This window comes from Bos indicus, chromosome 3 (genome assembly GCF_029378745.1).
Source record: "Bos indicus isolate NIAB-ARS_2022 breed Sahiwal x Tharparkar chromosome 3, NIAB-ARS_B.indTharparkar_mat_pri_1.0, whole genome shotgun sequence".
Taxonomy (NCBI): Eukaryota; Metazoa; Chordata; class Mammalia; order Artiodactyla; family Bovidae; genus Bos; species Bos indicus.
Window position 1 is genome coordinate 51937670 of NC_091762.1, and position 24355 is coordinate 51962024.

At 40.0% G+C, this 24355-nt stretch overlaps 1 protein-coding gene across 3 annotated transcripts in view; it reads left to right on the forward strand.

Annotated features, from left to right (window-relative positions):
* Positions 1–24355, forward strand: part of TGFBR3 (transforming growth factor beta receptor 3) — a 209549-nt gene that overhangs the window by 22962 nt on the left and 162232 nt on the right. For 2 of the 3 annotated variants that reach the window (XM_019957069.2, XM_019957071.2), the window contains exon 2: positions 8835–9014. In XM_019957069.2, the coding sequence (XP_019812628.2) occupies positions 8927–9014 (88 nt within the window). In that variant the 5' untranslated portion in view covers positions 8835–8926. Of the gene's footprint in view, positions 1–5974; positions 6108–8834; positions 9015–24355 lie in introns of all 3 variants that reach the window. The other variant, XM_019957070.2, reaches the window with a different exon arrangement.

Genomic DNA, 24355 nt, shown 5'->3' on the forward strand with positions numbered 1-24355 from the left:
TTACAAAATGATTACCATAGTAAGTTTAGTTAACATCCATTACCTCACATAGTTAACAGCTTTTTTATAACTTGTGTTAACTTTTTAAGATTGATTCTTACTGACTTTCAAATGTACAATACAGTATTGTTAACTACAGTCGTCATGTTGTACATGCTATCCCCAGGACTTATTTAGATAACTGGAAGTTTGTACCTTTTGTCTACATTCACCCATTTCCTCTACCGTTCACTCCCGCTTTTGGCAATACCAATCTGGTCTCTGTTCCCAAGAGTTCAGTTTTTTAGATTTCACAGATAAGTGAGCTCATATAGTATTTGTCTTTCTCTGACTTACTTCACTTAGCATCTTGACTACGAGATCTATCAGTTTTATTGCAAATGGCAGGATTTCCTTCTTTTGTGGCTGAGTAATATTCCATTACAGACACACCACATTTTCTTTATCCAGTCATCCATCAGTGGACATGTAGTTTGTTTCCATGTCTTGGCTACTGTAAATAATGCTGCAGTGAACGTGGGGTTGCAAATATCTCTTTTGCAGTGATTTAACTTCCTTTAGATATATACCCCGGAGAAGGCAATGGCACCCCACTCCAGTCCTCTTGCCTGGAGAATCCCATGGATGGAGGAGTCTGGTAGGCTGTAGTCCATGGGGTCACTAAGAGTTGGACACGACTGAGCGACTTCACTTTCACTTTTCACTTTCATGCATTGGAGAAGGAAATGGCAACCCACTCCAGTGTTCTTGCCTGGAGAATCCCAGGGACGGGGGAGCCTGGTGGGCTGCCGTCTATGGGGTCGCACAGAGTCGGATATGACTGAAGCGACTTGGCAGCAGCAGCAGCAGATATATACCCAGAAGTGGAATTGCTGGATCATATGGTAGTTCTATTTTTAGTTTTTTGAGAAGCCTCCAGCTGTTTTCCACATGGGCTTCCCTGGTGGCTCAGTGGTAAAGAATCTACTAGCAATGCAGGAGATGGAGGAGACCACCTGCAATGCAGGAGATGCAGGTTGAATCCCTGGGTCAGGAAGATCCCCTGGAGAGGAAATGGCGGCCCACTCCAGTATTCTTGCCTGGAAAATTCCATGGCCAGAGGAGCCTGGCAGGCTATAATTCATGGGCTTGCAAAGAGTTGGACACAACTGAGCAACTAAACAACCCCCATAGTGTTTTCCACATTGCCCGTACCATGGAAACTTTAAAAACCTACTGGGATCATGGCACTTTCCTGCTTAAACTCTTTCTTGAACCTGTTCCTTTTCCTTCCTGTTGACTCTGCAGCCATGCTCCCTTCAGCATCAGTGACTTGTAATGGTTCCTTTATCTGTAATGTTATCCTTCACCAGAGCTTTTAAATCTTTACTTATCCTTCAAGTGGTGATACTTTTTTAAAGAGCTCTTATCATAGCCTATAATTACATTTTTTGGTGATTATTTGCTGGTTATCCCACCACACTTTAAGCCTACGAGGGCAAAAAATATGTCTCTTTTTGTGGCCATTATATTCCCATTGCCTGGCATGCAATAAGCAATAAAGATTTATTGAAGGGAGAAATGAGGCTCAGGAAATTGAATTCTTGCCTAATGTAGTAGATGGTGTTACTTTTACTAGAATATAAGCACCATGAAGGCAGGATTTTTGGCTCCTTTTTTCCCTGCAATATCTTTGATATCTTTAACAGTGCCCAGCTCCTCATAGTAAATATTTATTGAATATTGATTATACTTTGATGCAATTCCAAAGATTTCTTATCCACATCCAGGACTTTTGCCCTCTTTGTACCAAGTCTGTCTAAAAATGGGGATTTGGGATTAGCCAGTTTCTCTGTGTTATAGAGATATGGGAGAGTTGCTGCTGTGACTCAGTAAGGTGGTTTTGCTGTCTCTGTGTAAAGGTCTTAGTTCAGTTCAGTCGATCAGTCGTGTCCAACTCTTTGCGACCCCATGAATCACAGCACGCCAGGCCTCCCTGTCCCTCACCAACTCCCGGAGTTCACTGAGACTCACGTCCATCGAGTCAGTGATGCCATTCAGCCATCTCATCCTCTGTCATCCCCTTCTCCTCCTGCCCCCAATCCCTCCCAGCATCAGAGTCTTTTCCAATGAGTCAACTCTTCGCATGAGGTGGCCAAAGTACTGGAGTTTCAGCTTTAGCATCCTTCCTTCCAAAGAAATCCCAGGGCTGATCTCCTTCAGAATGGACTGGCTGGATCTCCTTGCAGTCCAAGGGACTCTCAAGAGTCTTCTCCAACACCACAGTTCAAAAGCATCAATTCTTCGGCACTCAGCCTTCTTCACAGTCCAACTCTCACATCCATACATGACCACAGGAAAAACCATAGCCTTGACTAGACGAACCTTTGTTGGCAAAGTAGTGTCTCTGCTTTTGAATATGCTATCTCGGTTGGTCATAACTTTCCTTCCAAGGAGTAAGTGTCTTTTAATTTCATGGCTGCAGTCACTATCTGCAGTGATTTTGGAGCCCAGAAAAATAAAGTCTGACACTGTTTCCACTGTTTCCCCATCTATTTCCCATGAAGTGATGGGACCGGATGCCATGATCTTCGTTTTCTGAATGTTGAGCTTTAAGCCAACTTTTTCACTCTCCACTTTCACTTTCATCAAGAGGCTTTTGAGTTCCTCTTCACTTTCTGCCATAAGGCTGGTGTCATCTGCATATCTGAGGTTATTGTTATTTCTCCCGGCAATCTTGATTCCAGCTTGTGTTTCTTCCAGTCCAGCATTTCTCATAATGTACTCTGCATAGAAGTTAAATAAGCAGGGTGACAATATACAGCCTTGACGTACTCATTTTCCTATTTGGAACCAGTCTATTGTTCCATGTCCAGTTCTAACTGTTGCTTCCTGACCTGCATACAGATTTCTCAAGAGGCAGGTCAGGTGGTCTGGTATGTCCATCTCTTTCAGAATTTTCCACCGTTTATTGTGATCCACACAGTCAAAGGCTTTGGCATAGTCTATAAAGCAGAAATAGATGTTTTTCTGGAACTCTCTTGCTTTTTCCATGATCCAGCGGATGTTTGCAATTTGATCTCTGGTTCCTCTGCTTTTTCTAAAACCAGCTTGAACATCAGGAAGTTCACAGTTCACGTATTGCTAAAGCCTGGCTTGGAGAATTTTGAGCATTACTTTACTAGCATGTGAGATGAGTGCAATAGTGCGGTAGTTTGAGCATTCTTTGGCATTGCCTTTCTTTGGGATTGGAATGAAAGCTGACTTTTTCCAGTCCTGTGGCCACTGCTGAGTCTTCCACATTTGCTGGCATATTGAGTGCGGCACTTTCACAGCATCATCTTTCAGGATATGAAAGAGCTCAATTGGAACTCCGTCACCTCCACTAGCTTTGTTCATAGTGATGCTTTCTAAGGCCCACTTGACTTCACATTCCAGGATATCTGGCTCTAGGTGAGTGATCACACCATCATCTGGGTTGTTAAGATCTTTTTTGTACAGTTCTTCTGTGTATTCTTGCCACCTCTTCTTAATATCTTCTGCTTCTGTTAGGTCCATACCATTTTGGTCCTTTATTGAGCCCATCTTTGCATGAAATGTTCCCTTGGTATCTCTAATTTTCTTGAAGAGATCTCTAGTCTTTCCCATTCTGTTGTTTTCCTCTATTTCTTTTCATTGATTGCTGAGGAAGGCTTTCTCATCTTCTTTTTGCTATTCTTTGGAACTCTGCATTCAGATGCTTCTATCTTTCCTTTTCTCCTTTGGTTTTCGTTTCTCTTCTTTTCACAACTATTAGTAAGGCCTCCCCAGAGGGCAGACACACTGAAACCATACTCACAGAAAACTAGTCAATCTAATCACACTAGGACCACAGCCTTGTCTAACTCAATGAAACTAAGCCATGCCTGTGGGGCAACCCAAGATGGGCGGGTCATGGTGGAGAGATTTGACAGAATGTGGTCCACTGGAGAAGGGAATGGCAAACCACTTCAGTATTCTTGCCTTGAGAACCCCATGAACAGTATGAAAAGGCAAAATGATAGGATACTGAAAGAGAAACTCCCCAGGTCAGTAGGTGCCCAATATGCTACTGGAGATCAGTGGAGAAATAACTCCAGAAAGAATGAAGGGATGGAGCCAAAGCAAAAAGAATACCCAGCTGTGGATGTGACTGGTGATAGAAGCAAGGTCCGATGCTGTACAGGTCTTAAAGGGCATCCAAATATCATCAAACAGTAGTATCTGTTCTGTATCCTGTACACCCCTTTTTTCAGGCTGCCAAGCTATATATTGATGTCATCCATCCTGCCTTTTTTCTAAATCCCCTGAATAACATGTTGAATATCCATCAGAGCAGTTCTTCTACCAGCTTTTGTTTAACCATTTGCAGACTTAACAGTATACCTTTCTCCAAAAAATTCACTTAAATGGCAAACTAGAAACATTTTAATGATCTGCTAGAAAACATTTTCATGCTGAAGGACCAGAAAATCCGGTGTTATTTTCTATTTGGGTTTAGGGAGTGGGTCATTTTTTATTCCACTCAATATACACATCTTTAAGATCTTCACATTTGTTGAATATTTTCCATATTGGGGGCTGAACAGTCACAGTGTTAAGATATGACAATGCAAAGATTTGTGCTTTATCTTCAAAGAACTTGAGTCATACAGCATCACCAAGGACTGTTTACTTATTATGACCACCACCCATAGTCCTGAAGTCAAGTCTTAGTTTGTGATCAGTAATGATTTGTGCAAGGTGCACATGTCAACATGGAAGTACTGATGTCTGATGGCAGCTATGGCAAGCTTCTCTCTCTTGGAGAAAACATTCTGTTTCCAGAGATTGAGCACTGAGGGAGAGAAAACGGTTCCTAGTTTGTGGCAACTGACCTGGAACTTCAGGTCAGTTAGAGTGCTGTCATGGGAAGACCCTGTTTCTAGTCTTGACTCTGCCTTATTGTTAATATTTTGGTCAAGTGCTGGTCTTGGAGATTGGGCTTCTCTTCATCCATGAATTCTGTTGAGCTCGTCTAAGTTTAAAAGCTGTTCATGTTATCTTTAGCAGGCTAATTCTTTTAATTGAGAAATTGATTGGGTGGAAGCTAATTGTAGGTTCCAATTTTGAATAATCTCATGTTCTTAGCCACTCTGTTAGCTATCTAAGGGGAAGTTAGTAATCTTTTTTGCTGGCTGTTAGCTTATTGCCAGGCATTGTTTCACCACGTTTTCCCTCTAAGATAGAGCAAGGTTTGCACTTAAAAAAATTCCTCATCAACCCAGGGAATACTAATCGTTCCCAACCAATTCCTTTTGAATATTGGTTCAAAAAACCATGATGTATTTCAGGACTCATTTGGGTAGGGGTTTTCAGCTTATCCTGGTCTTTCCCTGTGAACTCCTTGTATCACTAGAGAATGTGGGGCAATGCAATAAGTTTAATGACCTTAGAAATAGACTCACGGGAAATTAGAATTAGTATCACATTCATTTAAAAAAAACTCCATTAAGGTCTCACTCAGAATTATTTTTTGTTCATTTGTGGATACTATAAGTTTTGGTACCCTTTGAATGGAATACATTACTTTGAAATGTGGGCAAAATGACTGTTTCACAGTATCTTTCAAATTGTTCTTTTAAGATTTTGAGCACCCTATTTATATTTCTAAAGAAAGCTATATGTTCTTAAAGTCCAAAGAGATACAGAGAGGTCAGAAAACCAGGGTGGTTGAGTCTCTGATCTGTGCAGATTGAGTGTGAGACCTCAGATTGAGTGTGAGTATATAACCTCAGAAAAGGAAAAGAATTGGTAATTCCCTAGTTTTGTTTCAGATCTGTGACTTTTTCGAAGCTTTTGATCATCCTGTGTTCTTCTGTTAGGAAACTGATCCCCAGGTTGTGTGTTCAGCCACTGATATGTGCAAGTCTTGGCCAAAACTGGAGTTACAATGAATGGAATGACACACTTCCCTTTTTATTCTCCTTTGCCTTAGGATCCTGTCACCACATTGGGGAGATTAGACAAAAACTCTCTGCAGTTTATTTTCTCTTTTGAACAAGTTACATTGTGGAGGTACTTTTAAGCTAAAAGAAGAAAAGCTCCTTCTTTGTTCGAAGCAGCAGTGTGTAAGTTTCAACTTGTCTTGGACTTCCTCGGAGATGTTTTAAGATCCGGTGCAAACTTGCTGTGGTTTGCCTTTGGGCATCAAACTGTTTAGCTTGGCTCTATTATATCTGTAATTGCTGTATTTTAATAATTACCCAATATTCTTGTCAGCAATTTGCAGTCTATATTTTTAATAGAACTGTTTGCCTTTCTTTCCCAGGTTCATTCAGACTTGGTTTAAGCCCTGGATTAATGTGCACAGCCCCACAGACCCTCTGCAGCTGAAGGCAGGGGGTGACACAAGTTTATTAAATATTCCTACAAGCCTCGTGCTGGTTATGTAGTTTGTGTGCACCATAAAAATCCTCTGGGAAGTCATCTTCTGAGATCTCCTTATAGGGTTTTGCTTTATAAAAGTTGCCCTTTTAGTATTTGTTGAAATAACATGTTCTTCTAGAGTTTTCCTTATCCATCCATTCAGGAAATCTAATATTTTGAAGGGCAAAAAATAGGGACAAATTCTCTTTGCTGTCATTGATTTTTTTTTTTTTTTTTTTTTGTCAAAGATTTTTAAGGTAACCAAGGAGACTTCCATTACACCTGAGGTGATGTGGAGTTATGGTAGCAATCACTTTAAGCAATGATTGGAAACAATTTTATGGTGTCCAGAGTTATGTCTATAATTTAGTCAGTTTTTGAAATAAGACCATTGTGCCACCAATGAACTGTGCCTCATTTTGCTTGATAACTTTGTTTTCTTAGTGATCTGCTCTTTAGCTTATTCCTTTTGGTGTCCATTGTAATGTTTATTTTGCAGTAAACAAAAAGTTAAACTGATTTTTCAGTAGCTAAAAATTATGCAAATAGCTATACCCTAATTTTTCTGCTTTTTTGGTTCAAATATACCTCAAAGGGAATGGACCAGTAATGATAATAATAGCTAACATTTATTCATTGCTTATTATGAGCTAGGCACTGTTCTAAACAATGTATCTATGTTAACTCATTTAATCCTCACAATAGTTTGTAGGAATTTTCATCCATGCAGAGTGTCCAGGTCGACATCACTCATTTGGGAGGTGGCAGAGTGGATTCACACCTATGCAGACCTTTTACTGCTACTCTAATCTGTATTTTACTCATACTAGGTTTTTAAAACCATTTTCCTACGAAGATTGGACCACAGTGCCTCCTGCATATGTAATAGTTCAGTTTTAAAGCATATATAAAAATTATCTTTGAAATTCGAACATTATTGTTATTGCTGGGTAGGTAATACTTGTAAAACCCCAAAGGGAGTTCACTGAAAAGGTTTCCGCCCTCTCCTACCACTGTACCCCAATCACCCTATTTTTTTCCTTCTCCAAGGCTAAGATGCATTTAAAATATCTTTCTCTTCACACTTGATGCAGTGAATTAAAACCATTTAATTCGAACTTGTTTTGCCATTTTTTTAATATATTTGTACTGTGTCTGCAAGTGCCCAAACTAGCTTTGTGTCTGAAGGTAGCATGCTCTTTCTGGGGATGCATTTTTCTGGCTCTGGGTAACAGGGCTGCAGTCTCTAGCTGTTTGAGGTGGATCCTAGAAACTTGGGATACTGCCGTGTCCAAAGCTTAGATCAGGCAGGGTCTTTCATAGTTTTATCCAGTTGTCAGATAGTTTTTATTCCTGACACCAGGAATCATGTCCTTACGCCACACCTGGAACATAGTAGGTGCTCAATAAATGTTTGTTGAATTGCAGCTTCTATGGGTTGTTCCAGACTCAGGGAGATAAGGTTGGAAAATTTATCAGTATGTTGCAGTATCTAAATGAGGTAATTTTTAGGGTCATCAGAGGATATTCCAGTTAATCCCACCTTCATAAAACTTGTCATTTCAAGGCTCTAGATAGGAAAAGTTTTAAAAAAGTCTCTTGGATCCTCTAGTCAAGTAACCAGATAGTCTCAGATGGAGTTGAGAGACAAGTTTTCACATGCTAAAATGTTGGCGAACAGTTGAAATAAGAATTTTGCTTTTTAATGGTTCCTTATGTTTTCAGGTTGATTCTAAATTAATGTTTTAATTTGATCCTTATGATAGGTCTGTCACTATAACATTACATTGAGTTCTTTTTAAAAATTTTATTGAAATATAATTGATTTACAATTTTTTGTTAAATTCTGCTATATAGCAAAGTGATTTGGTTATACACATATATATTCTTTTTCACATTCTTTTCCAGTATGCTTTATCATAGGATGTTGATAAAAAATATAAAAAAAATTTATAAAATAAAAATTAAAAAATATAAATTATATATTTTTATATATGCTTTATGTAGGATGTTGTTGTTTATCTATGCTATATATAATGGTTTGCATCTTAGATTGAGTTCTAACCAGAGTTGGTCTTTTTTTTTTTTGCTGAAGTTCACTTATTAAGTGTCATTGATTAGTGTTCCAACATAACTGATGATGTTATGTTTAGGTGTACCTTGATTTTATTCTATACTCTTGAAACTTTACTATAAAACCAAAGATTTAAAACATCAAAGCAAACATGTATTTGCAAAAGTATTTGCTGTAAAAATCTTTATTTGGTAATTACTGCTCCCCCTCCCCACCAGTTTGCTTGAGGGCTGTCTAGTCATCTTTTAAGGTAAATTTCTTATACTTTTTAGGAATTCTTCATTTTACTTCAATATGTACTCATGAACAGAAATTCCTGCATTAAGTTTTCTTCTTCAAATGTGTATTTTTACAGGCAATTTGAAAATTGGAAAGAAGGATTTTAAAGCCACTTCTGATTTGCAAAGATTGTCTATAATCTGAAGAACTACAGGCTGAGGTGACTGAATGGGACACACTTTTGGAGAAATAAAAATGACTTCTCATTGTGTGATTGTCATGTTTGCCTTAATGAGTTCCTGCTTAGCAGCCGCAGGTAAGTTGCATAATACAAATTGCATGTTCATTATGTTCTTTTGGGTATATTTTTCCTCAGTCTAGAAAAATTTAGAATATGTGATATTTATGCAGAGCTTGAGTATTTACATTCTTCAAGGAATAAAATACTTGACTCCTGTACAGATACATCGTGTGTTTGTCTATATGATGTCTTACTACACTAGTGCTAGATATTCGAGCGTTGGTGACGCACATACCTAACTAACCTTCAGTGTGGAGGTGGCTAGAGAAGACACATGTTGTTTAAACCCACTTAAGTTTGTTACATGCAGAGATTACATTTACTTTCTTGTCCTAAGTAAGAATTTCAAGAAAACCCTTTGGTTCTTTATTGTAAAGTAAATAGATCTTTTATATAGAGGTGACACTGCTAGCACAGACTACTTAGGAAATGTTTAATTTTGCCTATTTCAGGTATTTTTAGGATGTAACTTTTTAAAAACTACCGAGGGGATTCCCTAGCAGTCCAGTGATTGCTGAGGGCCTGGATTGGAGACCTGGGATCCCATAAGTTATGTGGTGTGGTCAGAAACAAAACAAAATATAAAAATTAAAAAGTACAGAAATATACTGTGCTTTCTAGAAGCCATCAGAATGTGAGATTGTAGATGAGAAGAAGCAAATGGTTTGGTTGGAACACTGTTCCTTAAATAAGAGTATCAGATCCCTCACATCAACATCTTAGTGTAGGCAGTCAGGGTTACTTAACAAATTTAGAAACTTAATTTGCTCTATTTTGTTATAATTTGCTTTGAGTCTCCTTTGTAATGAGCTATATTAGAGCTAATTTGTTGGGCCAGTTCTGAAAACTGGCTGGCCTTAAGAAGACACACATTGACTTAAAAAATGATTAGCTTCTTGGTTTTGACTGTTGAATTGCACGTACAGATGACATGCTGCTGCTGCTAAGTCACTTCAGTCGTGTCCGACTCTGTGCGACCCCGGAGACGGCATGAGAGTGATAATAATAAGCATGCATTGAGTGTGCTACAATTGTAGATTAACAATGAATAAGGATATTCTTATTTTATGAGCTCACTTAGTAACAACTCTGGTATTCACCTCTGTGGTATACTGAAGAAGCTGGACCACCATTAAGGCTTCAATTGACTCAGACCAGGAGTCACATGTAGGCAGACTGAGTGGAAGTCACTTTGTAAAACTTGGTTTATCAGATTGGAAAGCAGAAAGAATGACCCCCTTGTTGCAAATATCTCGAGGGAAAGCTTTTTTGAATGCTGGTGTGTGAATTTGAACTGCCCATTCTCTCTACCAGCAGTTTCACTTTGTCTCATGATTGAAAAATTATTTGCCTTTTAGCTGGTACATTAAAAGTGATCTTAATTAAAATCTCATTAAAAAGTAGTAGGAAAAAAAAAGAGAAATATCTTCTGCTTCTGTTAGGCCCATACCATTTCTGTTCTTTATTGTGCCCATCTTTGCATGAAATATTCCCTTGGTATCTCTCATTTTCTTGAAGAGATCTCTAGTCTTTCCCATTCTATTGTTTTCCTCTATTTCTTTGCACTGATCACTGAGGAAGGCTTTCTTATCTCTCCTTGCTATTCCTTGGAACTCTGCATTCAGATGGGTATATCTTTCCTTTTCTCCTTTGCCTTTGGCTTCTCTTCTTTTCACAGCTATTTGTAAGGCCTCCTTAGACAACCATTTTGCCTTTTTGCATTTCTTTTTCTTGGGGATGGTCTTGATCACTTCCTCCCGTACAGTGTCACGAACCTCCGTCCATAGCTCTTCAGGCACTCTATCAGATCTAATTCTTTGAATCTATTTGTCACTTCCACTGTATAATCATAAGGGATTTGGTTTAGGTCATAGCTAAATGGTCTAGTGGTTTTCCCTACTTTCTTCAGTTTAAACCTAAATTTGGCAATAAGGTGTTCATGATCTGAGTCACAGTCAGCTCCCAGTCTTGTTTTTGCTGACTGTATAGAGCTTCTCCATCTGTGGCTGCAAAGAATATAATCACTCTGATTTCAGTGTTGACCATCTGGTGATGTCCGTCTGTAGCATCTTCTCTTGTGTTGTTGGAAGAGGGTGTTAGCTATGACCAGTGTGTTCTCTTGGCAAAACTCTTATTAGCCTTTGCCCTGCTTCATTCTGTACTCCAAGGCCGAATTTGCCTGTTACTCCAGATATTTCTTGACTTTCTACTTTTGCATTCCAGTCCCCTATAATGAAAAGGATATCTTTTTTGGGTGTTAGTTTTAGACGGTCTTGTAGGTCTTCATAGAACCATTCAGCTTCTTCAGCATTACTAGTCATGGCATAGACTTGGGTTACTGTGATATTGAAAGGTTTGCAGAGACAGAGCACTTAGGGATATACACAGAGATGTAAGATTCATCCTTCGAGTTGCTTGAACTTTAGTTAGGCATATAGAATATAACCATGTAACAAAATAATCAGTGCATGGTGAGTAAAAGCTAGATGACCCCAGAGAGGTCAGAAGGGTGGGTTAGAGGAGCTGGGGAAGGCTCTGTAGAAGTCTATGTCTTAAGCTATGTTTTGAAGACCAGGATGACTTAAGCAAGAGGAAGGCATTGAGGGTGAGCAGAGGGGGAGAACAGTGGCACTTAGGTGTCTGATATTGTTTTTTTCTGTTTGTCTGTTTTTGCCTTTTTTGACTGTTCTATGCAGCATATGGGATCTTAGTTCTCTGATCAGGGATCAAACCTGCTCCCTTTGCAATAAACGTGTGGAGTCTTAACCATTAGACTGTCAGGAAGGCTCTTGATGTTGTTTTAAGGAACAGATGACCCAGACAGCTGCTTGGGTATGTAGAGGATATCTGTTTAGAAGGAAGGATGGGGGTGGATTATAGAGGACCTTAAATGTCAGAACAAAGCTGTGGATTTCATTCTGAGGTTTGGATTCTCTCTTCTTCCATCCCCCTGTAGTCAAAAGCATGCATTGTTAAATCTTAGAATTCAAACTGCAGCCTCAGAAAGTAAGGCTAAGAATGTGGCCTCCTTGGCCACAAAGGCCACGGTGCCTGGCACGTAGGCTGACATTTAGCTCAGGCTTGCTCTCTGCCAGTTAATTTTGTCTTTATGAAAGAACACTGTGAGGTGGCATTAGTATTATTATCGTCATCTGCATTTTTCCTCACAAGAAAACTGAGACTCAGTAACTAGTAAGTGGCAGAGTGAGGCGGTTTGGCTGTAAAATCCAGCCCATCCACCAGTCCACTAGAACTCTATGTAGGAGACCCTCAGTGTGGAATGAATGAACCTCTTCACTTGATTGATTCAACACCAGATGAGTAGCCACCAATGAGGCATCCTGGAACCAGGTTAAACCCCTTTGTTCTTAGGGGAGACGTATGTAATTCATCAGAGTGAAAGGACCCTCAATTAACGAGCCTTCTTTGTTTGTATTCTTATTCCGCAGACACGGCTGTGAAGCTCTATTATAGAGTTCTTGCCAGCAGAAGTGGTGAAGGCTTCCTTTAGATATGTAGCCAGGGAGGAGACAAGCACAGCACAGCACATAAAATGAGCCTGAGTTGGAATAGTAGATGCCTGCGTGTGGGCCTTCATTGAAAGCCTTCCTTCTCTGCTTGTGGCTGAGGGTGAAGGAAGCAAGCCACATCCCGGTGTTAGCGGTTGCTTTGACAAAACTCGCACTTTTCCTTCCCTCCCGTTTTCCTTTGTTATTGTACAGCACTGTGCAGAGGGAGGCCCATGGTCCTGAACAAGAGCTGTGTAGGGACCCTAATGCCACCTGATTAGAAATTACCTTAGGCTTTTATCATCAATTTTATCTTATCTTCAATCCTAGAATGTATCTGAAGAAAACGGAAAGTTAAAAAATGTAAATACTTGCTCCTGTGGGCTTAAGCTTCACTAAGTTTTCACTTTAAAAACTGTTCCACTACACATCTTTAAAAAATATTAACTGCTGCCTCCGTGGCTGGCCAGCGTTAGGTAGGGCTGTGTTCCCAGGAGCCTCGGTAACGCAGGGAGAACTCAGGGAAATCAGTTTGGGAGGAAGAGATGGACTTGTCTGTGTTTTACTGGGCCCTTGTGTCAGGACAGAGGGGTGCTGTTGAGGGGAGCTCTGCAGAGATGCTGCTGGCCTCTGTGCCAGCAGAGTGTGGAGGGGTTGGCTATGTTCCTCATTTCGCAGTTGCCATTTGGTGCCTAGATGTATCCTTTTGGAGGCTTGCCCGTGACCCAAACACATATTTCTATTGAGCAAACGCATTTCTTTTCATCTTTATTGGATGTACCTGGAATTCCAGGTATAGTCCACAGGAGAATAGAGATGTTTTTAGTTGGAGCTATTTTCCTGCTAAGAAAGCTTTGAATTTTTGGGGTTCATAGGACAGCAAGCAGAGGTATTAATACTAGCTGGTTAATACTTGGTTTGGAATGGACAAGCAGACAGCCTTGGGTGGAGGCTAAACATAATAATACCACTTTATTTTTATTGTTTTCAAATGCTTTCCTGCCTGGTGTTTCATTTGATTCTCATAGCAGTCCCTGGGTGGGCAGGGTTGTTTTTTTCATTTATGGAATGAGAATAAGGGGCTTGAGAGCAAGTAATTAGTTTAGAAAGCTGGTCTGCCTCCTGATTGAACCTGAACCCAGCACACTTCTGCAGACAGACTGCACCGATGAGTCAGGGTGATTTTCCTGCAGCACGCCCCTCAACACCTCTTGAAACCATGCTGCCAGGCATTCTGCTGGGTACTCTACACCAGTAAGTTCATTTAATCTTTACAGAAACCCAGTGAAGTAGGTGTTCGTCATTATCACTGTTTTTATAATTACTACTACTGCCACCACTCCTACCACTATTATTATGATACTAATTTTACAAATGATAAAACTGAGGTTTAAGGAAGAAAAATGTCATGTATAATGAGAGTTAATTTTTAAAAAGTTGAAATGGTCCTTTGTGTAATAGTAGTCATATGACAATTTAGTGTGGCAGCATGGCAGCAGACCCAGAGTTCATGTTCTTTCCATTGTGCTGCCCAAAGGGAACTGGCACTCTTTCTCTTGGGCTTGAGATCAATGGCCTGAGGACCGCAGAGGTGGTTCTGCCACAGTTTTCCCTTCTCTGCCAAATGAGGGCTCAGCAGCTGTAACTCATAATGGCAGGAGGGTAGGGAGGGTGCCAATGGGGGCTGCCACCAGGGAAAGTAAACGTAGGAGGAATAGACTTGAAGGTTCAAAACAAATGCAAAAAGATCTCTTGCTAACCCCCAAGTCTTTGGACACAGCTAGTTGATTTGGTCAGTGATTTTATAGTTTTCAGGTGGTTGTTATAACCACTTTTGTGTTTAATTCTACTTGTGGACACATAGGGAAAAGATACTGTCAGTTGTGATGCCAACTATCACCAGGGTGCCAGTTTTCTATTTATTTTAAGAAGCAAAGAACTATTGTTAAAAGACACAGAGTGAACAGAATGGCCTGCATTTTAGATAGTGATCCCTCTGGAGAGATCACGCACACCCCAGTGTAATGAGGTCCCTGTTTCCCTTTCTTTAGGTTTTTGCACAGAAACAACACACACACATACACACACACACACAGAGTTGGGGCAGTTAGCTAGTCAAGAAAGATGAGTTTATTTCTCAAAGATTACCTTGCCTTGCATAATCTACCAATAGGGGTGGGATATGATATGATAGCAAATAAAAAGCCTTTGTGCAAGGAGAATAGATAGTTGGGTAACCAGATGTACATATAGATTAAGAAAGATACTTACCAAGATACTTACCATATGTGCAAGGAGAATAGATGGTTGGGTAACCAGATGTACATATAGATTAAGAAAGATACTTACCAAGAGGGTACGAATCTACCTGCAGTGTAAGAGACCTGGATTTGATTCTTGGTTCAGGAAGATCCCCTGGAGAAGGTCATGGCTACCCACTCCAGTATTCTTGCTGGAAGAATCCCATGGACAGAGGAGCCTGGTGGGCTATAGTCCATGGGGTTGCAAAGAGTTGGACATGACTGAGCGACTAACATTTTCACTTTGATGTCACAAGTTCACAGAACCCAGATTTCTCTCCTTTGCCTCCTTATCTTAGACTGTATAATTGCCACCCAGTTTTCTGGATTCTTGATCTGGGTTATTTTAGGATACCAGTCATGGTGCATTTCTGTAAATGCTGATCCACTTTCCCATCAGGACAGAGCTATCTATGTGTGACTACATAGCTGTTTAATTGCACAAGGCTTATGTTTTCACACATTGTGGATATGGGAAATTAGGTATTCTCAGCTTGTTTGCTTTGATAACTAAATCCTCCTATTCTGGGGCCACCTTGAATCATTGCTAGAGCTCCAAGTGCTGGTTTTGGAAGTGTTTTAGAACACGGAGTATTCTGAGCAGTGTCACTGTGAAGCCTTTCCCCAGGACCGGCTCTGCATGTGTGGGCATCAGGGCATGGAGGTGCTTGCCTGTCTCAGGAGATTGGCCCACCTTGTACTGCATCCATGTGAACTGCTGACTTTCATTTTCTTTGAAACGTTCTCTGCCAGAGTGGCCTAAAAAAAGATTTACCCTGAAGTCTAATGTGGTCTTATTTTTGTTTTCTGAGAGGACACTGTAAATCAGGTGGCATTCTAGAGGGCTTACCAATGTGCTTGCTCTCAGAACATTCCTTCCAAAGACCAGGCAGCAGGTGCTCTGGGGACGGAGGCCTAGCTCTTCTCCAGCCCTGTCCTGCCAACTCTTAGAAATCTTAAGGAAAAAAAAGAAACCAAACTAGTTTAAACTAGAGTAGAATGTGGAAAAGCTTACTGCCTTTAAAGGAAAATGTTGATTAAAAAAAAAAAGATATTCTCTGTTGGCAGTGAAAGGAATCATATAGTTATAAGTGGTATAGTTATGGCAGAAGGAAAAGTTTCCAGTAAGACTGCCCTGAGTTCTTTGTGTTGCTTCTTCCCTTTGTCCTCGCATGCCTGAATAACTTCTTTCTGGCTTAGATGATAGACTAGCCACCAGGAGTAACACCTCCTGTCCTCCTGCCCTCTGGCCCCATCCGCAAGGATGCTCAGGTAGCAAAGGCCTCAGGAGAGAGCAGAGCACCTGCTTCTGGAGTCAGTTCCTTCTCTGTTGCTTTCATCAGGGGTGCTGCTGAGCTGCTGGGCACTTCGTTGCAACGAGCGTTTCCAGCGGGACACATCTGTGCGGCCCACTTTGGCATCGTGTTGTTGCATGGTGAAGCAAAATGCCACAGTGCTCCCACTTGCCCCTTCATCCCATTTATCATTTCACCTTTTCTTTCAGTGTTTAAATCCTGCTGTGTTTAGATGGGTGCTTGTAGTCTGGTGAATTAGTTTTGAGTGTATACTAGGGCGCAGGTACTTTGCTAGCTTCTGTGGCACAGAAAGGGGAGACTTTGTAGTGTGAACAGTGAGTTTTTACCACCTTCTTACATGGTTAAGTTTCCTAAAATGTTGATTGATTTATTCAGCAAGCATCTCCTGAGCATTCTAGATACCATTCTAGCTGTTAGACATATAGCAGTGAGTAAAACAGTCAAAAATCCTTGTGCACCTGAAGTTTACATTTTAATGAAGAGAGACAGAGACCAGAAACAAACAAAAACTATGCACATTTTAGCAGGGTTAGTGGAGAAAAGGCAACAGGGCTAGGGATTATTAGTGGGGAAGTACAGTTTAAAATAAGGTGATCCAGGGAGGGCCTCACTGGGAAGATGACATTTGAGCAGAGATTGGAAGGAGGTGAGCTAAGTGGATATCTGGGGAAATGAGCATTCTAGGCAGGAGGAAGAGCATGTGCAAAGGTCCTGAGGTGGGAGCTTGTCTGAAGTGCTTGAGCCTTAGTAAACAGGCCAGATGGCTGCTGGAGTGGAAAGTCAGAGACTTCTTGGGGACAGGTGTAGGGTTGCATATAGCCTTGTCAACCATTGCAGAGTTTTTACTCTAGTGAGAAAGAGCCATTAAGCAGCAGAATGATGTGATCTGAAGGATATTTTAGCAAGATCACTCTGGCTGCAGTGTTGAGAATAGACTGTTGGGCAAGGGTGAATTTGGGGATACTGGTCGGTGGCCATAGTAATAATTGAGGCAAGAGATGATGGTAGTCAGGATCAGATTGTAGAAGGAAAGATCCTTGGAAGTGAAATGCTTGTGAAATTAAGAATGACTTTGTGGTTTTCTTTCAATTTGTTCCCACTGAGGGGGAAAAAGGATAAAGACTGATATCTCATTATCAGTGGAATACTAAGCCATAACCTAATAGTAAAGATAGTTACTTTTATGTAACAGTGAAAACTGAATATGAAAAAACAGAACAACCTTCCAAACTGTCTAAAGAAAATTTCTTTGCACTGTGAATGACTTTCCTTGAAAAATCAATGTCTGAAAAGCCTCAACCCTCCCTTCCCAACTTACTTCTAAACCTCATCCTTTTCATTCCCTATGTGGTCTGTTTTTCAGAAATATGAATTTTTGAGGGTCTTATCACCTTTTGCAAACTTGCCTCTCATAGCAAAACTAGTGTTTCAGAGAAATAGAATAGTAAATAAGTGCATAAATTCATTTTAATACATTTTATAAATTTAAGTTGCATGCTAGATGTCAGCAAGGAGCTGGATAATTATAGCATACTTTCTTCTGTTCTAGTTTTTAGCTCTGGCTTCCTCACTGATTCCTATTTTATTCCTGTAATCAGATTCCAGGCTAGAACTTTTAAAAAATTAACATTTTTTAGAAGGGGAAAAAAAATTCCCCAAAGTTGTTGTTGATATTTATTAAGTACCCAACATCATATTTATTAAAAATTGAGATAAGACACTGAGAAGGTTTAACCTCTGTGCTTGAAAAGTTGTCTTTTAGAATAATTTCTATTTATTTATTATACCACTTTTATAAAGTTTTCTGATTTGCTTTCTCAGATCTCATCACTGTCACTGGGGGGTGGGGGAGGGCCGTTGGGCAGCTTGAATCCGGCCCTGTGCTCACCAAGCCCCAGGTGGTGGTCTTTCTGTTTTTGAAACTGGAACAGGAAAGTCCAGAGGAATGCAACTACAGTTTTACTTCTTGCCCCCTGCAGGGTTTTTTCTAGGCCTCCCCAAAGTGTGTTTATCTTGCTGGCCATGCATGTAGAGCAGCCTGGAATTCTGTGGGGCATTAGAGAAAAAAACAGAAAGATTTCCCACATGACTAAGGTTATGGGAGTGGGAAATCTTGAATTATGCAGAACTCTTTGATTGAAAGAAAATAATTGGGGGATGAAATTTATTTTAATATATACTTTTAAAAACTATTATTCATCCCTCTCTTTAAAAAAATTAAAACCCATATTTTTGGGGGTAGAGGTATGGTCTTCCCTGGTGGCTCAGTCAGTGAAGGATCTGCCCAAGATGTGGGAGACCCAGGTTCGATCCCTGGGTTGGAAAGATCCCCTGGAGAAGAAAACAGCAACCCACTCCAGTATTCTTGCCTGGAAAATTCCATGGACAGAGGAACCTGGAGGGCTACAGTCCATAGGGTCACAAAGAGTCAGACACAACTGAGCAACTAACAGAAGTGTGGGGGTATAGACTAGAAGCAATAAAAACCTTCTAAGTATCAAATTAAGAATTTCCAGTCATTACAAGGAAAAAATATCTTTAGGGTGGAAAAATAATTTGAACTTTAAGAACCTGATAATGATATAATTTGAGGACAGGGTCTGACATATTGTGAAGACCCTAAGGGCCTGACTCCAGCAGCCCCCCACTTTGTCACCCCAGGATCGTTTGCATGGGTGGCTTCACTGCCACCAGCCAGGTCTCTGCCTGGCCCTCTCGAGTGTTGGGGAGTCTGTGTCCTCTGGTTTGTCACATTTAATTAGCTCTGGAAATATGTTATCAAAGGCTGTCTGGCAGTGTTTCATTAATGGTACAGGGTGAATTCAAAAGCATAATTAATTGTTTTAGATTATTTGCAAAGCCCGTGCTGAAAAACCTAATGACTGTAGGAGAAAGTTGGCAGAGAGGCTGTTTAGAGATTAGCCTGGACCTTACCCGGCTCAATTGCCTTTTGGAGTTGGGCCAAGAGAGGAGTTGTTTTTCTTTTTGGAGAAGTGTTTGTGGCCACATTGTTCCCTAAATTCCTAGTTTACTGCTCCAGGCTCGTGGCTGATGGAGATCATATGGACCTTACAGAGCTAGGGAGCTCAAAGAGCATCTTCTAGAAGTTTTTGTTTGTTTTTTGTCTTGTGAGAAAAACACAATTACTTAACTCTCATTAACTAAATAAATACTTCCCAAGGGCCTCTTCTTGGAGGGAGGAAAGGGAGCTCTAGTTTGTTATGAAACAATTCAGGTTCTGAGTGTTAAATGTTCAAAGGCACCAGGATCAGGCCTTAAGTAGTTTTTTTCTTTCTTTTAAAATAAAACAAATCAGATTCCTCATTTCCTCTGTTGGGCTGGCTCAGAGTAGCAAATAGCCACTGCGTTTGGAAAATAGTGTTCAAAAATCTCAATTTGAAATCAAGTGCACACAGTATAAGTTCAGAGTATACTGTATGTATGAAGGGGGAAGATAGACTTCCATTATTTAGTTAATTTGACATATGTTATAGAATAAGAATATCTAGAATTAGCTCAGCCTGAAGAATTATAGAAAAATAATGGAAGTCCCTGCCCCTTAAAGATGAGAGAGATTTGAGGCTTACTGCATCAAGTGCTAGTTCTGACTCTGAGAACAGTGTAGGCAGTTGAAGATGAAAGCAGAGAAGAGTGTTTCAGACTTATCTCAGAGCCAGTCAAGTGTAAAGGAGCACTTTTCTAAGCAATATATAGCTTCATTGGAAAACATCTATCTAGAAACCTTGCAATTCCTGGGCCTGGGGCTGGCCCTGCCTCTTACTCATAGGCTTTAGCATCTTTTCCCCGTCCTTCTGGGCTCGAGCTGCTTGTGAGTAAGTAGTTACGCATGAATCTGAGGCCAAATTGTACTTTATTAATATGATTCAGGAGAAAAGAATTCTAATGAAAAATTTCAGAGAACTGTGCTGAGCTATTTCATGATATTGTCAGATCTTCCTGAATTCAAGGAGGGCCCAAGAAAATCTATTATGCTTGTTTATTACTCGACTTGGAATCTATTGGAAAAAAACTTACATGAAAACCTCAGGAGAGTATGTGCTGGTTGAGGAATTTATTACTGAGTGCACAGCGGCCTGTGTTTACTCTGTGTGAGGCTGGCTGTCCTGAGGTTCTGGGCAACCTGCCTCCTCCACAGCCAGCAAGCTTGAAGTAGCTACTTTGACTCTTAACACTTTCTATAGATGGTCCCCAGGCAACTTGATGGAGTTGATAAGAATTCTGGTCTCAGAGCTGTGAGGAATCATGAAAGATATTTTAAAAAGTTGAGAATAAAGCCTTTGAACCAATAAATGACTGATTTTTCTTTGCTGCTCTATTTTTCTCAATCTCACTACATTTTTATTTTAGAAAGTAATGTCATGCTACAGTGTCAAGACTTACTGTATATCCCAGTTAAGTTGTAAGAGATCATGAATAATGTTACAACTAAGAGTTAAATTGATGACTTTAAAGGGTGATTTTACTTTACAAAGACAGAATTCATGTTTACCCTAACCATGGTTATTTGCATTTAAATATATTTGAGTGTGTGAGAGAGGGGTTAGGATTGCCATTGATAGAATGAAAAGAACACAGAATCTGTAGCATGACATATCTGTTTTGCCATCCATGAACATGGTATGCCCCTCAATTTGTTTAATTTCTTTCAGTACTCCTTTCAGTACAGAGTTTTCAGGAGTTTATTTTGAAGACTGTGTAGTATATTCAAATGTGAACAGTATTTATTAAGCATGTCTGTCTCATTAGGATTAAGTTTGAGAACCTCTGTTTTAGAGATATAATTCTGTCTTCTTTAAGCTACTCTTGATTAACAGTGATAAGAACTAATACTCCTGGCCATCTGGAGAGTGAACTCAGTCACAAATAACTAAGGCCATCTGATAAAGAATTATTGGCTTGCTAGCTTTGCTCTTTGTTGTAGGAATTCAGAGCTCAGTGCATACTATAAGAAATACGTTCTTTAGCTGAGACTCAAACTGGTGTTGCTGAGCAGAGGAAAAGCCACTGCATCTCTTCACTATGGTAAAGTGAGCATACTTGTTCCTTTAGACAGTCTCAGAACCCAAAGATTGAAAGTTGTGCCCTATTTCCAAGCCTTTGGGTTTTCCAGCAGATTTTTGCTGAAGCATAATCACCAATGAAGGCTTCTCTGGGGGCTCAGATGGTAAAGAATCCAACTACAATGGAGGAGACCCAGGTTCAGTCCCTGGGTTGGGAAGATCCTCTGGAGAAGGAAATGCTACTCACTCCAGTATTCTAGCCATGGAAAATCCCATGGACAGAGGAGCCTGGCACTAAGTCCATGGGGTTGCAAAGAGTCAGACACAATTGAGGGACTAAGCACAGTTACCAATGAAGCTTTGCTTGTAAGTAGGATTTTGTAGAAGTGAAAGTGAAAGTCACTCAGTCATGTCTGACTCTTTGTGACCCCATAGATTATACAGTCCATGGAATTCTCTAGGCCAGAATACTGGAGTGGGTAGCCTTTCCCTTCTCCTGGGGATCTTCCCAACCCAGGGATCGAACCCAAGTCTCCTGCATTGCAGGCAGATTCTTTACTAGCTGAGCCACTAGGGACACCCAGGAATACTAGAGTGGGTAGCCTATCCCTTCTCCAGTGGATCTTTCCGACCCAGGAATTGAACCAAGGTTTCCTGCATTGCAGGCGGATTGTTTACCAGCTGAACTACCAGGAATACTTGAGCAATGCCTGAGGATTCCTGTTATACTTTTATGTAGGAAAAGTAATTTTCTACCACAATGTCTAATCTTGACAGAGATGTATTAAAGTCAGAGTCAGAATCTTAGTTGTGACATTGGACTTTGGATTCAGACACAGATTCAGGCCCAGGCTTTTCTATTTGTAGGCTGTACGACGATATACTCGGTGTCCCTGTATACAAAATAGATATTGATTATACTCATTGTACTGTGTCCTCATTATAGATGATATAATTCATGCAAATCAGAGGGTCATGTTTATTTAAATGAAACTATTGAAAATGATGTTCTACGTATCAGTAATTTTCTCCATCCATGTAGGGTGGGCTCAGTCCCACCCTAAGCACCTTATTTAAAATTATAATCCCAGTTCCTGGTATTCCCATTCTTCTAACCTTGCTTCACTTTTTCCCTCATAGCATGTATCATCTTAAAACATGTTTATGATTTATTTTTGTTTATTACTTATCTTCCTCCATGGAAGTGTAAGCTCCATGAAAGTACTCAGGTTAGTTTGCCTTTGCTCCGGTACAACTTTTCCATCTATATGAAAATTCTCAAGTGGAGGAGTTTCTATGTCTTTGTCTGACTCTGCTTGAATGTGATCATTGAGTGAGAAGATGAGGACAGTTCAGTGATAAATCCTTGGTTCCTAGCACCTGGTGGGTGCTTAATGTTTATTGAATAAATTAATACTTAGAACTCATGTTCATAAAGTACAATAAAGAGAAACAAGTTTGCTAAAATAATAAATTGGAATCTTAATGTACATATTCTGCTTTTGGGGAAAGAGGCAGTGGTGGAATGAAGGCTACTCCATGAAGACTGGGCAAGGGTCACTGTCTTTTCAGATTAAACAGTGTCTGAGTGATGTGTGGACACTGATTTAAAAACAGATGCTGGATCTGTCACTAGATTGTTATGAGTCTTTGACATCAAGAAGCTATTGTTTCCTGGTAAAACTTCTGTAAATCTTAGCATATAATTCTTTTTAGCACGTTGCTGCTGCTGCTAAGTCGCTTCAGTCATGTCCGACTCTGTGCGACCCCACAGACGGCAGCCCACCAGGATCCCCCGTGTTGGCTAAAGTAGTAGTGGTATATTTCATTCAGGAGCTGAAAGTTAACTCTTGAAATCAGTGGTACTCAACGTGTGAACTATGGATCTGGGATCTTTTCAGGATGTCTGTGAAGTCAGGACTGTTTTTATAATGATTCTAAGATGTCTCTTTCCCTGGGTTAATGTTGTAGAAAAGAAAAAGAAAGATAGTGCTAAGTTGTGTCTGACTCTTAGGATCTTACAAACTGTAGCCTACCAGGCTCCTCTGTCCATGGGATTCTCCAGGCAAGAATACTGGAGTGGGTTGCCATTTCCTTCTCCAGGGGATCTTCCCAACCCAGGACTTGAACCCAGGCCTCCCACATTGCAGGCAGATGCTTTTACCGACTGAGCGGTATAAAAGCGATATTGGATAAAACTGCTGGCGCCTTATCAGGAATTGAGGCAGTGCTTCACTACCACACACCTGCTTTGTTTAAGAATATTCTTGATGAAGCATTAAAACACTTCAAATACCTTTTTCATATTCTGTATGATGAAAGGGGAAGTAAGTAAGTAGCACTTCAACACCCCAAACTATAGTGGTTGTCTTGAGGAAAAGCAGTTGTGCAGTTGCTTCAATTGTGAGCTGAACTAGTCTGTTTTTCATCGAATACCATTTTGCTTGAAAGAACGAGTGACAGACAAATGGTGGTTATCTAACCTTAGGTATTTGGCAGACATTATTCAAAAATAAACAGAGGGAGCATATTGTTTCAAGGAGAACAACTGACAGTATTTGTTACCAATGATACAATTTTATTTTTCAAGCAAAAACTAAAGTTTTGGTAATTTGGATCTATCACTGTGACCATGGCAGTTTCTCAATAATTAAATGCTTTTCTTATGAGGTCAATGGAGAAATTAACAAATGTGATATTTTGATATCATATAAGACATACCTCAACATTTGGCATTTTTGCATAACTCAGTGAACCATTATTTTCCAAATGACAAATACAAGATGTTATAAAATCATGTGTGAGTAAAAGATCCCACATTTTGATAGTATAAGATAGAGTGATTGATTTTTTAAAAAAAACTTTATATCTTGAGATAATTTTAAACTTACAGAAAAGTTGTGTATATACTACTGAGAGTTCCCATAAGCCCTTCACCCACCTTCATCTTATAACATCTTCTATACCCATGGAGCAATTACCAAAACGAAGAAGTTAACCTTGATATCATATTGTTAACTGAAGTATAGAATTTATTTGAATTTCACCAGTTTTCCCACTAATGTACTTTTTATGTTTCAGGACCCAAGTCAAAAACTCACATTTCATTTAATCGTCGTGTCTCCTTAGTCTCCTCTAATCTATTATGGTTCTCTGTCTTTCAAGTAACCTTGACAGTTTTGCAAAAGTACTGGTCAGTTTTGGAAAATG